Source organism: Neopsephotus bourkii, unplaced genomic scaffold (assembly GCF_033783945.1).
Source record: "Neopsephotus bourkii isolate Nb327-2 ecotype Australia unplaced genomic scaffold, CSIRO-AGI_Nbou_v1 NB_1658, whole genome shotgun sequence".
Lineage (NCBI taxonomy): Eukaryota > Metazoa > Chordata > Aves > Psittaciformes > Psittacidae > Neopsephotus > Neopsephotus bourkii.
The window spans coordinates 228428-241858 of NW_026902132.1; the positions used below are offsets into that span (position 1 = coordinate 228428).

Genomic DNA, 13431 nt, shown 5'->3' on the forward strand with positions numbered 1-13431 from the left:
CATTCAAAACAATATACTCATACAGCTTACAGTTACTGACTAAAAAAGAGTCATCTTTAATTTTTAACAGAAATGTTGGGTCTTCTTAGTTCATTTTTACTCTCCAGGTGAACACTCATCTGTAAATAATGAGTTCTTGAAAAATAAATCAAACTGGGTCACTGCAAAGTCATCAGGGACTCTGGGGATTGGTAACATGATACTGTGTCTTTTACATCTAAACTGCCAGTTTAAATCCAGTCTACGTCAGCAGTGACTGAAGCCTACTGCTACATGTTTCTTGTCATGCATAATGAGTTGGTAGACTTATTGCATTTTGCAGTGAAAAAATAACATTTATATATGGTCTTACAAAACTGTCACTGAAGACAGAATGGCTTCTGCAAAATAAACTATCCCATATTACAGAATCATAGAATGGTTGGTTGGAAGGGACCTCTGTAGGTGATTTTGTACAACCTCTCTGCACAAAGAGGGACACCTAGAGTCAGCTGCCCAGGACCATGTCCAGACGGATTCTGAGTATCTCCAAGAAGGGAGACTCCAAAACTTTTTTGGGCAACCTGTGCCAGGGCTCAGTCACCCCCATAGAAAGAAGTTTCCTCATGTTTGCAGGGAACCTCTTGTGTTTCAGTTTGTGCCCATTGCCTCTCATCCTGTCACTAGGCACCAGTGAAAAGAACCTGGCTCTGCCTTCTCTGCACCCTCCCTTCAGATACTAATTCAAATTGGCAAGATGCTTTTGAGCCTTCTCATGGCTGAACAGTCCCAGTTTTCTCAGCCTCCCTTTGTATGTCTTGTGCTCCTGTCATTTAATCACCTTAATGGTCCCTCGCTGAATTCTCTTCGGTATGTCCACGTCTCTCTTCTACTTTGGAGTCTACCACTGGACAAAGCACTCCAGATACATACCAGTAGTGCCAAGTAGAGGGCATGAATGACCCTGGCAACACTCCTAATGTCCAAGATACTTTTAACCTCTGCCACAGGAGCGCACTCTTGGCTCACGTTCACCTTGGTGTCAACCAGGACCACCAGATTGTTTTCTGCATAGCTGCTTCAGACACTAGTCTTGCCAATATGTCTCTCTAAGGTCAATGTGATCTCTCTGAGAAATACTGGTCTTCCATTCAGATGGGGCAAATGTCTGAAGCTACTGAAACTAAGCAAAGCTGACTTATCTCATTGTAGGGCTAATACACACAAATGCGCACCAAACTTATAAATCAATTTTCAACTGAGCTAGAAAAATCTGAAGCAAATAACATACTGCAAGGCAGTGTAAAGAGATGAGATGAAGACACAAACAGAGAAATACACTGTTCAGGTAACACGGAAATGCTCTGTTTACAAATCGGGTCCTAAGCTTCCATGTTTTCTACTCATCATTAGCAACATTAACTGTAGATATGTAGTTCAAATGTTCACACTACCACATCTTAGTACATCACAACCCTGATACCTCAAGATAATACTTAAACTGACTTATAGCTGGGCTGACTGCCTCCATAAGTAATGGTATTCATGCCCACTGAGACCTATGGACATACAGAAAAAAAAGAAAGAAAAAGAAATGTTTATTTTATTGCTTAATCACTTCAATTGTAATTAGGTAAGGGAACTACACATTTACTTCAAGGTGTTATTTTACTACTTCCACTTTACTATTCTTATTTTAACATGTAGTACGTCTCTTGTCTCTGCAAATATGTCTATGCTATTTGAACGAGTTATTTTACAATCAGGACAGACCACAGTGGGCCTCTCTCCACGAGACATTCCTGCCCTGCCATCCTTACTATAAAAAGATTTTTGTGAACTCCTAACACTAGGCCACGACTACAGAAACAAATTATCTCTTTATTAGGAAAGCACCAACACCACATTCTTCAAAATTACTGGAATTTTATTTGCCTCAGGCTTATGACTTGCAACCAAAGACATTGTGCAAAGAAAGCAAAGATTAAGTACACTTTAGGGAAAGGTGATAATCCACATTGGTAACATAGAAGATCAGTCTGATGAAAGAAGCCATCCATTACACTATATAGATTGCAATATTCAATAGCATTTTTTTAACCCAACTTTTTTAATCAAGGAGAAAAAGTTAAGCAAAGTTTACAGTAGACATAATTTTGATACAATTCAAAAAGCGTTTTTCTGAAGATCATCAAGCATAAAGTGTAAAAATGCATATGGGACAAAGTGGATGAAGGCTAACTACTGTACATTTATAAGCTATTAAACAAAGTTGCATATATGTACCACAGTGTAAAAATCCAATACAGAACAAATAAAAACTTTGAAAACTGCCTGATGAAAAATAAAATAACCAGTGGCTTTTAATGGCTTTTCCTGGTTATCAATGCTACAAAAGACTTGTGTTTTTTTTCTTTCTGATGCCACTGAAAAACATTCTATCAAATGATAAAACCAGGCACAATCAAACCATTACCCATTACCAAGTTAAAACCAGTCCATAGAAATATACTATCAACCCACATTTTCCATCAAAAGCTTTTTGCTGTTGTTTTGTTCTTAAATCTTTTGCGGCCCGTTTGGTCACAGTATGTTACATTTTTTGCTTTTTTACACCATGATATCATATGTTTGTCTGGCACTATCCTAAAGCTAATTTATAGAGAGTAAGGATACAGAAACAACCCAATGTCTATTTGACAAACTGTGTTCACTGGGTGCAAAATAGGAGAAGGGAGAAGAGAAGGGGAAGGGGTCAGTTCTGCCAAGAAAATAAACCCTATGGATCACTCATCATCACTTCCGCTTGCTTCCGACTGGTCCTAGAGGTAAGAGACACAAGACAAGTCAGAAATTCTTTGCCAGCTATGCTGTGGAATTTGTTAAAGAAGGAAAAAAAATGAAAAAAAAAGAAAGCAAAAAAGAAAGCAACAGGAAGAAAAATGACAAACTGTCAAATCAAGATAGCCTTAAGAAAGGTATGATGTTATATAACATTTATTTTTCATGACATTTCATTAAATTGCTGTTGACTTCTTTAGAGAAGGGAAGACACAGAGTCAGGAAACACCAGATCTTTCTTTCTATGCAGACATTTAACAACTTGGAAGAGCTCTGTTTTCATTTGTTGCAATAGTAGAAGCACCCACCAAAGGAAAAAAAAAAATGTCAAGCCATCAGTTTTTCATCTGTGGACAAAAGCAAACAGACCGTGAGGTTTAAAGATTCAATGAAAGTAGATCACCTCCAAGAAATGAGCTCTGAATTGCTTTGACTTCTTGTCTTTCAGCATTTCGACCAGATCTCATAAGCACACCCAGGTACAGTTAAAACCCCTGCCTTATTTTCTCACGATGATCACTACAGATTAAACATTTGCTTAAGCATGAATAGTTGAGAACTCTTACAGCAAGCGGGACAGGGTAGAGACACAATCACTGTAACCACTTCCACAGTCTCAGTGATCAAAACTTACATTTTCATCTTGATCCTCATCACTATCATCATCACTCACAACAGGCTTGGCTTTTGCTCGGCTTTGTCTCTTCTTGCCTTTTCCCTTCTCCCGAGTTTTTTCCTCCTTCTTATTTAACTTGATTTTGACTTTCACGGATTTTGCTGCAAATATTTTAAAAGACTACATTTAACTTTTCACTTTTAAATGCTGTCTCTGTTCACAGAAATTCACCCCTCGTAGCAGCCTGATACTTCCTTCTGTCCTTTAACTGCACTCTGGAACAATGAATAAGAAGTATTTGATTTTATTTCTCTACTTCTGTACAGTTTTAAAAGTCATTTGTACCAAACTATAAAGAATAACTTTAAGTTGACCATGTCCATTCTTTTCATTCTCACATGCACAGTGTCTACAGGTCCTGTGAGAAGATACACATCTAAAAATATTTTCGTCCTTGCACACAGAAATATTTATCCTTTGTACAAACAGACATTTTATTTAAACTTCAGAAGTGCTATGCCGAGGTGACTGACTGGCTAATCATGAATTGCATGCATTGCAGACCTGTGTGACGTATTTGGAAGGGTAGGCCAGATATTACAGTTTCTGTAATCAGACAGCTAGGGGAGCTGGAATATATGGGCAGATCTATTGGGTGGCAGAAAATGGAATGAAGGGATCCCTCATTTTCCATTGTATCATGTTTCCAAGTCTCCAGTGACTGACAGAGTGTCACCTCCTGCTTCTGAAACAATACTAGTTTCAATTAGGCCTTGTCAAACCGAAGAACATTTCCAATGTCTTCTGGTTCTTAACCAGTTAGTGAGTTTTGTATGTCACGTCATGCCTGAACGATGGCCACCCATGGCTAAAGCCTGTTTCTAGGTTTTCCAGGAACTTCTATTTACAAATAACATGAAGAGGACCAAAAGGGTTTATACTCATGTCCAGTCAAATCAGCTTCTACAAAGCATCTCTGTGAATTGTTTCTGGCTTAAAAATAGTTTACTGTACTCTAAGGGGTACAGGCAGAACATACAGCCAAAAGACTTAAGCTGACTGTTAACACCCAAAGTAGCAAACTTAGTAAGTTACTCTTGCCAACAGAAAATAGAACCTTATAATCAGTCTCCATGCAGAAACTGTGGAAAAGCTCCCCTTCCATCCCTAGATGTACTTTCATTTCAGTATTGAGGAGGGGACTCACATTCTGATTCTGATTCTTCTTCTTCTTCTTCTTCTTCATCATCGTTACTTTCATCCTCGCTTTCTTCTTCTTTGGCAATCTTCTGTCGTGCACTTTTGAACACAGACTGAAGAACAATAGAATCCTCATAGATCTATGGTATGAATACAAATCTATGTCAGAACTGTAAAGTCAAGCAGTATCAAAAATTTACAGCACAGACCTTCATTTCCAATGCAAACCCACAGAGTATACGGCCTTTTCAAATACTGAGTAACAATGCTTGTTGCATGAATTTTACAAGAAATGCCAACATTAAATTTTCATGCTTTAAATTAAGAAATTTGTCAATAGTGAGCACAAAAAATTCAGATTTTAAAATGTATTACATATAAAATGTCCAGTTAATGTTTTTCTGATAATTTTTACTACCACAGGAACTATTGTGTGTTTTTTTTAGATCATCACAGCCTTTAAAAACTGCCAAAGCAACAGACTTCAGCAGAAAGCACCTTAATTTAAAAATGGGTCATAGTCTAGTGATACAGTTGATGACAGTGACTAATTATCCACAGTTATTTTCTGAAATCCAAAGTGGCCACAAGGAAAATAATTTATCCCAAGCAGCTCATTCCTTCCTTCTCTCACATAGACAAAGTATTTGTTCTAACTTTAGCACCTGTTTTCAGACATTCTGTATGTAGCTTGTCATGTATCTCTGGTACCTCGTATTTTCTCTTTAGACTCAAGCAGGAAGGGACTCTCAGCAGTGAGAGGACTACATTTGACTTGTAACACACTTCTTGGATTAACATGGTAAAAATCTTGTTGCCTTGCTGAGTATCTGGTCCTTTGTAATCACCTTAACAAATGAGCTTGCACATTTTGTTGTGTAAAATGTCAGGAGCCAAGCCCTGGACAATTTAGCACTGAACAGTTAAGAACGGTTAATAGAAGGGTATAGAGTCATGGAATCGCAGAATGGTTTGAACTGGAAGGGACCTTAAATCTCATCCAGTTCCAACCTCCTGCCACGGGTAGGGACACCTCCCACTAGACCAGGTTGCTCCAAGCCCCATCCAGCCTCGCCCTGAGCACTGCCAGGGATGGGGGAGCCACAGCTTCTCTGAGCAACCCGTGCCAGTGTCTCACCATCCTCCCAATGAAGAATTCCTTCCTAATACCTAACCTAAATCTCCTCTCTTTCAGTTTAAAGCCATTCTCACTTTTCCTGTCACTACATATCCTTGTAAAAAGTCCCTCTATAGGTTTCTTGTAGGCTCCCTTTAGGCACCGGAAGCTGCTCCAAGGTCTCCCCAGGAACCTTCTCTTCTCCAGGCTGAACAAACCCAACTCTCGGCCTGTCTTCACAGCAGAGGTGCTCCAGTCCTTTGAGCATCTCTGTGGTCTCTTCTGTACTCACTCGAGTATCTTCATATCCTTCTTGTGTAGGGGACACCAGAGCTGGACACAGAACTGCAGGTGAGGTCTCATGAGAGCAGAGTACAGGGTTAGAATCCCCTCCCTCAACCTGCTGGTAACGCTCCTTTTGATGCAATCTCATCTACCAACACGTCTAACAGCTCTCCTCCTCAGAGCTTCTCTCAATTCATTTTCCACCCAGCCTTTAGCTGTGCTTGGGATTTCCCTGAACCACATGCAGGATCTTGCATTTGGCCTTGCTGGACTTCATGACCATCATCACTTGAACCACCTTGGCTTTCATACTAGTCCTTTGGCTATATTACATACTTCCCTGTATAAAAGAACACTGGGTATTTTTGAGAAAGATAATTGAAGTTTTTTGGCTGCTATTATATAATCTGTATGTTAAAACTGCTCTAATACTCTGCAGGTTCAACAAAATTAACTAGATAAACTTTTTTTTAATACTTCACATGAAATATGCAATCTCTCTTCACTTGACCACCATGTCTCACTGCAGGTTGTTCCCCATTCTGTAAGTACTGCTGTACATTTTGTCATGAGATGTTTGACTGCTCTTGACTATGATAAAATTTCTTGACATATATGATCATAAGTGTTTTGAAAAGTTTTTTCTCCTATTGTCTTACGACATTAGTGGGCTGTGGGACCCTACAGCTGCTTTCCTCTAAGTCAAGTGATTATTGATTTTTTCTTATGCCCACTTCTTTTCAAGTCAGCTATTGATAGAAGCCCCTCAGCTCCTCATGAGGACCATTTGTTTTTCTTACACACAGGCTTAACATATTCCATTGTTCTTAGGAATGCTTCTTTCAACTAACCTTTCTGTCCTTTCCCAGAACAAACACTTTTCTAAGACAAAAAGAATTAAGGACACATATGACATTTCAATTTTTAATGCCGGTCACTACATATTTGAAGTATCACTGCGACACAGACTTTTAAACAGGATTTCCTAGGGAAATAAAGAAGTTTTAAAAATTATTTAAGCTTAATGTGGAATTGTTTGTAATATTTAGTATCTATTACAATCCCGAAAAAAACCTGGCACTGCTTCAGGAAAAGCTAAGCGAGTAAAAGTTTTTTTTATTTTGACTGAAATCCAATTCCAGCAGGTTTCAAAAAAATAAGTAGCAATGACAGTTAAACTTCCTTAAAATGGGAGAAGCAATGACAACAGAACTTCATGACAAATGACAGCCTTAATAACAAATCTTCTGTTTCAATAGACACGGAATATTTTTAACCCCTTACATGTCTGTGTTTCATTTGACCATTACAATATGAAGAACATTTCAAACCACTGAGGTTGCACTAAGGACAAAAGCCTCAAGATGCAGTTTCTCTCCCTGAAACCCCTACTAAGTCTCCAGCTCAGATGGAACTGCTCCGTACCAAAGAAAAGCAGCATGCATCATACCAGCAGAACAACTCAAGTTTTACTTAAACAACTGCCTGAATTAGCCTGTTGTTTTTGGGTTTGCATGCAAATAATCTAGTTTACTGAGGTGAACTGGTATATCAGAGAAAAGCTGGACACAAACTATTGCAAAGTACATGAAGTAGCCTTAAATACTGGACTGCTGCAGAAGTGTCCTACAACTCTCTGGGAAACAAAATGAATGGTATGAGAACTGACTAGAAATAAACCTAAAAATGATACTTATGAGTTATCTGGGCTTCATGCTATAAATAAGTAATGCTAGCTTTGGTCATTAAAGTTCGTACACTGGAATAGAAAATAATACTGCAACACTCTCATATAACTTGGGTTATTTCCAAACAGAACAGCAGTATCTACTCAATGTTTCTACCCACTCAGGATTACTCCTGTCAATTCTACCACCTCTGCTTAACAAGAGTCCAGTTTCCCATTAGCAACTTGAGTCATTCTCATGAGACTAATTTCATTATTATTCCCATTTAGCTAGTACTTTGATTTTTACCTCCACTACCAACTTTTACCATTCTCTAAAGTCTCAGTGACAGTTTTTGGTAGTATTAGTTTTCTTTCACCTTTTTTTTCTTATTAAGTGGTTATCATTCGATATTTGTATCTGTTTTACTGCCATGGGACTAAGCAGTAAATTGCAGTTCACTTGGACAGGTAGCAAATTTTTGTCCCACACTTCCTACCATTATTAATTTCCATGCTAAGATATTTTTTAGCTGATTTATAGGTTGTTTCCATATAACTGAAGACAGTAAAAATATTGCATATATTACAGAAAGCATTTTATGTCTCTAGATAGAAAAAATAACATAATGATGAGCTGTATTTAAGAATCCTTCATAATTAATTGCATTCTCATTTTAATTTTTAATTCTTAAATTTTAATATAAACTCTCCAGGTCAGCTAAGGGTCATCAGTCATGTTTAGGAATTTGAATGACGCATTAGTATTGGCAGCATCAGCCTTCGTCTTACTTTTACTTAGGCTTCTTCTAACACAAATTCCTCCTCTTACACATTAGAGGAGTTGACTTCATGTTCTCTGTTTCAATTTAATATCGTGTTTGCATCACACGATTTGGGCTTCATCTATGAAAACAATCATTCAAGACTATGTATCATGGTATTGTGACAACTTTCGTATCTGTCATCCAGATTTTGTAGTCAGTCCTTCCTCTTCTGCCAGTGTCCTGTTCCAAATTCACAGCACTAAGTACATTCTTGTCTGTAACACATCTGTTTGAGACAAGGTATCTCACCTCCTAAACCTTTCATCTGGGGTTTATTACTACTGTCCCTTAAAATTGACACCTCTACACACACAGCCTTTTACCATAGATTGAAACAGTCTTAACTGCAGCTCTAACTACGCAGATCAGAAAAAAAAAAGATCTCTGAATCAGAATCAAATAATTTTCACTGCATGCACAGACTGCAGCTCTGTCAAGTGAATTACAGATGATTCTAGGAATCTGGTCATTTTTCTCTACTCAAAATAAGAATTAAAACACAGGATTTATATATAGAATATAAAAAATCCACGAGCACTGAAAACATTAGGTAGGGAAAACCTGTATGTTTAGCACAGAGTGGTTCATTCAGACCTGCGATCCCTCCAAATTGAATGTCTGAGCATTGTGGCAGAGCAACATGACATCTTTCTCCAAGTCTCCAAGACTTCGATATTTATGATTGCGAATTCTTTCCTGTTGCATTTGTGAAGGAAATGAAGAGAAGTATGGATGGGCAGTGCAGAAAGTGGTGCAGAAAAAAAAACAACAGACAGGATACTGAATTAGAATTTGATTTCAACACATTCAAAGCTTTCTCTTAAAAAAACAACACCAAAAACCACAAAGAAAACCAAAACAAAACCCGAAGCATCTAGACAAGTGCCTGTTTAAAACAAATAAATAAAGTCTTAAAATGTATAGTTAATAGAGTAAAAAATTAAGCAATTTCTGTATGAACTGGAAGGTACAGAAGCAACAGAAATGGAGCTCTTGTGGTATAAGGAGTTACAGTTTCTTCTTTTTAGCATAGAAACTAAATAAGCTGTGACACGAATCAAAATCAGAGAGTTAAGACATTACCTAATATGCAACAAGTTGCATAAATCCAATCTGACAAACTGTATTTGGATCTGACTTAGCTATTCCAAGACGTGATGCTAGTTTAGGGGGGACTAAATTCCCCTAGAACCATTAAAACTTTTCAAACAGTGTGTTTTTATCAAAGATGTGCTTATACGGATTTGTAATTACATCTTTGCAAAAAAGACACTGAGACATCATCTCTGGAGTGTCACCCATGTCACACGGCTTTATTTTAATTTGGCTTTGAAATTATAGTGATATATTGCAACATACACTAAATAAAATTCATAGCAAGGTGTGTTACAATGTTTAAAATACAAATACAGGTAAAATTCACATTCTTGTAGTTTTAATGCAACTTCATAGTCACTCTATTATATAATATAGAAATGGAGGAATCTCCATTTCCAAAAAAGGTTACCTTTATTTTTTTGAAGTCGACTGGTTTCCTAATCAATTCATAATACTCTGGTAGTTCTTTCCTAGAAGGGAGCTGAATGAAGACTTCACTTAGCTGCCGTCCTGAACTGTTGAGACAAACAAACCAATAATATAAAGAATCACTAGAAGTTTCTCACAAAACATACACACATACAATCTAATCATAAGAAAAAAAAAATCTTTCAGAAAATCATAAATTGAACCTTGCTCTGATTTTTTAATCAATACCCTTTGTGCTGTTGATCTAATTTATAGAATCATAGAATAGTTAGGGTTGGAAAGGACCTTAAGATCATCAACTTCCAACCCCCCTGCCATGGGCAAGGACACCTCACTCTAAACCATATTACCCAAGGCCTCGTCCAACCTGGCCTTGAACACTGCCAGGGGTGAAGCATTCAGAACCTCCCTGGGGAACCTATTCCAGTGCCTCACCACCCTAACAGGAAAGAATTTCCTCCTTATATCCAATCTAAACTTCCCCTGTTTAAGTTTTAACCCATTACCCCTTGTCCTATTACTACAGTCCCTAATGAAGAGTCCATCCCCAGCATCCCTATAGGCCCCCTTCAGATACTGGAAGGCTGCTATAAGGTCTCCACGCAGCCTTCTCTTCTCCAGGCTGAACAGCCCCAACTTTCTCAGCCGATCTTCATGCAGGAGGTGCTCCAGTCCCCTGATCATTCTTGTGGCCTCCTCTGGACTTGTTCCAACAGTTCCATGTCCTTTTGATGTTGAGGACACCAGAACTGTACACAATACTCCAGGTGAGGTCTCATGAGAGCAGAATAAAGGGGCAGGATCACCTCCTTTGACCTGCTGCTCATGCTCCTTTTGATGCAGTCCAGGATATGGTTGGCTTTCTGGGCTGCAAGCGCACACTGCAGCCAGCTCATGTTCATTTTCTCATCGACCAGCACCCCAAAGCCCTTCTCCGCAGGGCTGCTCTGAATCTCTTCTCTGCCCAGCCTGTAGCTGTGTCTGGGATTGCTCTGACACAGGTGTAGGACCTTCCACTTGGCATGGTTAAACTTCATGAGGTTGGCATCAGCCCAAGCATGTCAAGGTCCCTCTGGATGGCATTCCTTCCCTCCAGTGTATCAACCGAACCACACAGCTTGGTGTCATTGGCAAACTTGCTGAGGGCACACTCAATCCCACTGTCCATGTCAGCGACGAAGATGCTAAACAAGACCGGTCCCAACACTGATCCCTGAGGGACACCACTCGTCCATCATAGGATCCTATGTGTAGAAGGCTTTATATAAGCAGGATCAGGACCTGAATCTGAATTCTACAGTAATTCACTGAGTCTTGCATTTTTCAGTTTGTTCTAGTCTCAGCTAATTTTTAGCAAGTATCCCTCCTGTCACTGTAAGTTTATCTTCCTGGTCATTTTATAGTTGTTTTGTACTTTTCTGTCATAACAAACCATTTGTTCTTACTGATTTCCACTATACCAGACCCTGATTGCTCTCAGACTTAACCAGATGTTACCACCACAACAACAAAAAAGCAGCTTTCATTAATGACTACCAGGTTTCTGCAAAGATCCCTGTAACTGTATTGAAAAACATACTGCCATTTGTACTTTTCCAGTCATCTGAAATAAAGTGATGGGTTATCTAAAAGGCTTTCATACTCTAGGAAGATTGCCTATCACTTACAGGTGTTCAGAATTTCTAAGATTTCCAGATGTCCTATTGTTTGTCTCTTACAGCTATTTCTACAGTTCCAAATCGAGGTGTTTTTGTTTTTTTTGTTTTTTTTTTTTTTTTTAGATCTTCTTATTTGTGGCATCCCAAATAATACATGGCTATATGTCAACTGGAGAGGCAATGTGCTGATGGCACTTACAGGTTTTCTTTTCTTATCCTATGTGTATCATTTTTTTTCACAAAGTAGCAGAAAAAAGCTCTGCTGAGAAGAACTAATTCGCGGCACATAGCGTTCACAACCAATTCCCAGCCCATATTCACATGATTCGTGTCCCCACAGATACTCAAAAAAGTTTTCTCTGTTTTCTCTGTTTCCCCATTTTCTCATCTGCATCTTCAGATGGTAACTTCCTGGTCTCCATCTGAGCTTGTCCCATGCTGTTACCCTCCACAGTCATGTGTGAACTTATCAGACACATTAAACTAATACTGAATCAAAGGTTAACTGAGGCAGTTCTGTCATGGAGGGTAAGGATGATAAAAAGCATAGAACTGCTCCACCTTTTATGAGAGTCATGAGTACCTACTATATGTTAAGAATTTCTTGATGTCTGATATATCATCAGAGTTTGAGCAGATGCTATTCTTCTTATGGACCTGAACCAATGAACAAAAATAAACAAAATTTCCTCATTTCCTACATTTTCAAGTAGCTGTTCATCACCTAATCCAAGATTTCTTACTGTTTTCGGTTTTGTCCTGGGACACTGCTGTTCCTCATATGCCTTGCATCAGAGGACAATAATGTAAACTTTCTGATTGCAGCTTGCTAATCAGTGCTGTCCAATCAACAGCCTAGGTGCCAACTGGCAGCTAGAGTATTATTCCATCCAACGCAAACCTAGAAACCAAAAGCCTCTGTCTCATTCTGACAGCTTCTGTCTGACTTGCAGCAGCAGCAGCCATTCCCTTTGCCTGCTTACATTACAGCAAGATTGTGGCACATATATGTACACACTTGTGGGTGTTGCCCCTGCATGGTGAGACAAAACAGAGCACTGCACATCTCTGTCAGAGAAGATGAGAGTGATCTACTCTGTCAAGCTGTTGGCTTAGATACCCTGAAGACCACCTGCACCTCATACTCGAGGTAGTTACTATCGATTTCATCCAACAAATTAATTGGGAAGCACCCTGTTAATGAACTAGAGGAAGTCATAAAATGACCAGGTAATTGTTATTCCAAGACTTGTCATTTCATTTGTGCCAGCAAGTAGTTGTGGAACTCAGGCCACTGCACCTCCCATCTTCTTTGGTACTGAGTCACATCAAAGAGACAGATTAATTACTTTCATACTTCCCCTATCAAAGCGGGAGGTGTGCATACTATGGATTTAAACCCACCAATCTTGTTAATGATCTATGTGAGTAACTCCTTCATGCGATCTGACAGAACCTGTCTTCATCTCAGACTGTTCTCTCAAAGACAAACTGAAAGCAATGTAAGGAAAAGCAATGCATTAAGCACACACTACACAACCAACTAAATCAACATGTGTTTCTACTTCTTTGCAAATCGAGGACTGTATTTTATTTTTATTTTTTTTGTTTTGTTAATCCAAAGAAGTTTTGAGCCCTCACAGCTGAAACTGAGATCAATCAAATTTGTTCTGAACCTACAGAACTCTAAGTACTCTCCGAAATCAGACCTCTAG

At 38.7% G+C, this 13431-nt stretch overlaps 1 protein-coding gene across 8 annotated transcripts in view; it reads right to left on the reverse strand.

Annotated features, from left to right (window-relative positions):
- SMARCA2 (SWI/SNF related, matrix associated, actin dependent regulator of chromatin, subfamily a, member 2) overlaps positions 1–13431 on the reverse strand; it is a 138855-nt gene that overhangs the window by 23274 nt on the left and 102150 nt on the right. For 6 of the 8 annotated variants that reach the window (XM_061375106.1, XM_061375107.1, XM_061375108.1 and 3 more), the window contains 5 exons: positions 10039–10144; positions 9126–9227; positions 4644–4776; positions 3455–3597; positions 1886–2801 (listed from right to left, as the gene is read on the reverse strand). In XM_061375106.1, coding sequence (XP_061231090.1) covers positions 2766–2801; positions 3455–3597; positions 4644–4776; positions 9126–9227; positions 10039–10144 — 520 coding nt within the window. In that variant the 3' untranslated portion in view covers positions 1886–2765. Of the gene's footprint in view, positions 1–1885; positions 3168–3454; positions 3598–4643; positions 4777–9125; positions 9228–10038; positions 10145–13431 lie in introns of those variants that run through there. The other 2 variants (XM_061375109.1, XM_061375110.1) reach the window with 2 other exon arrangements.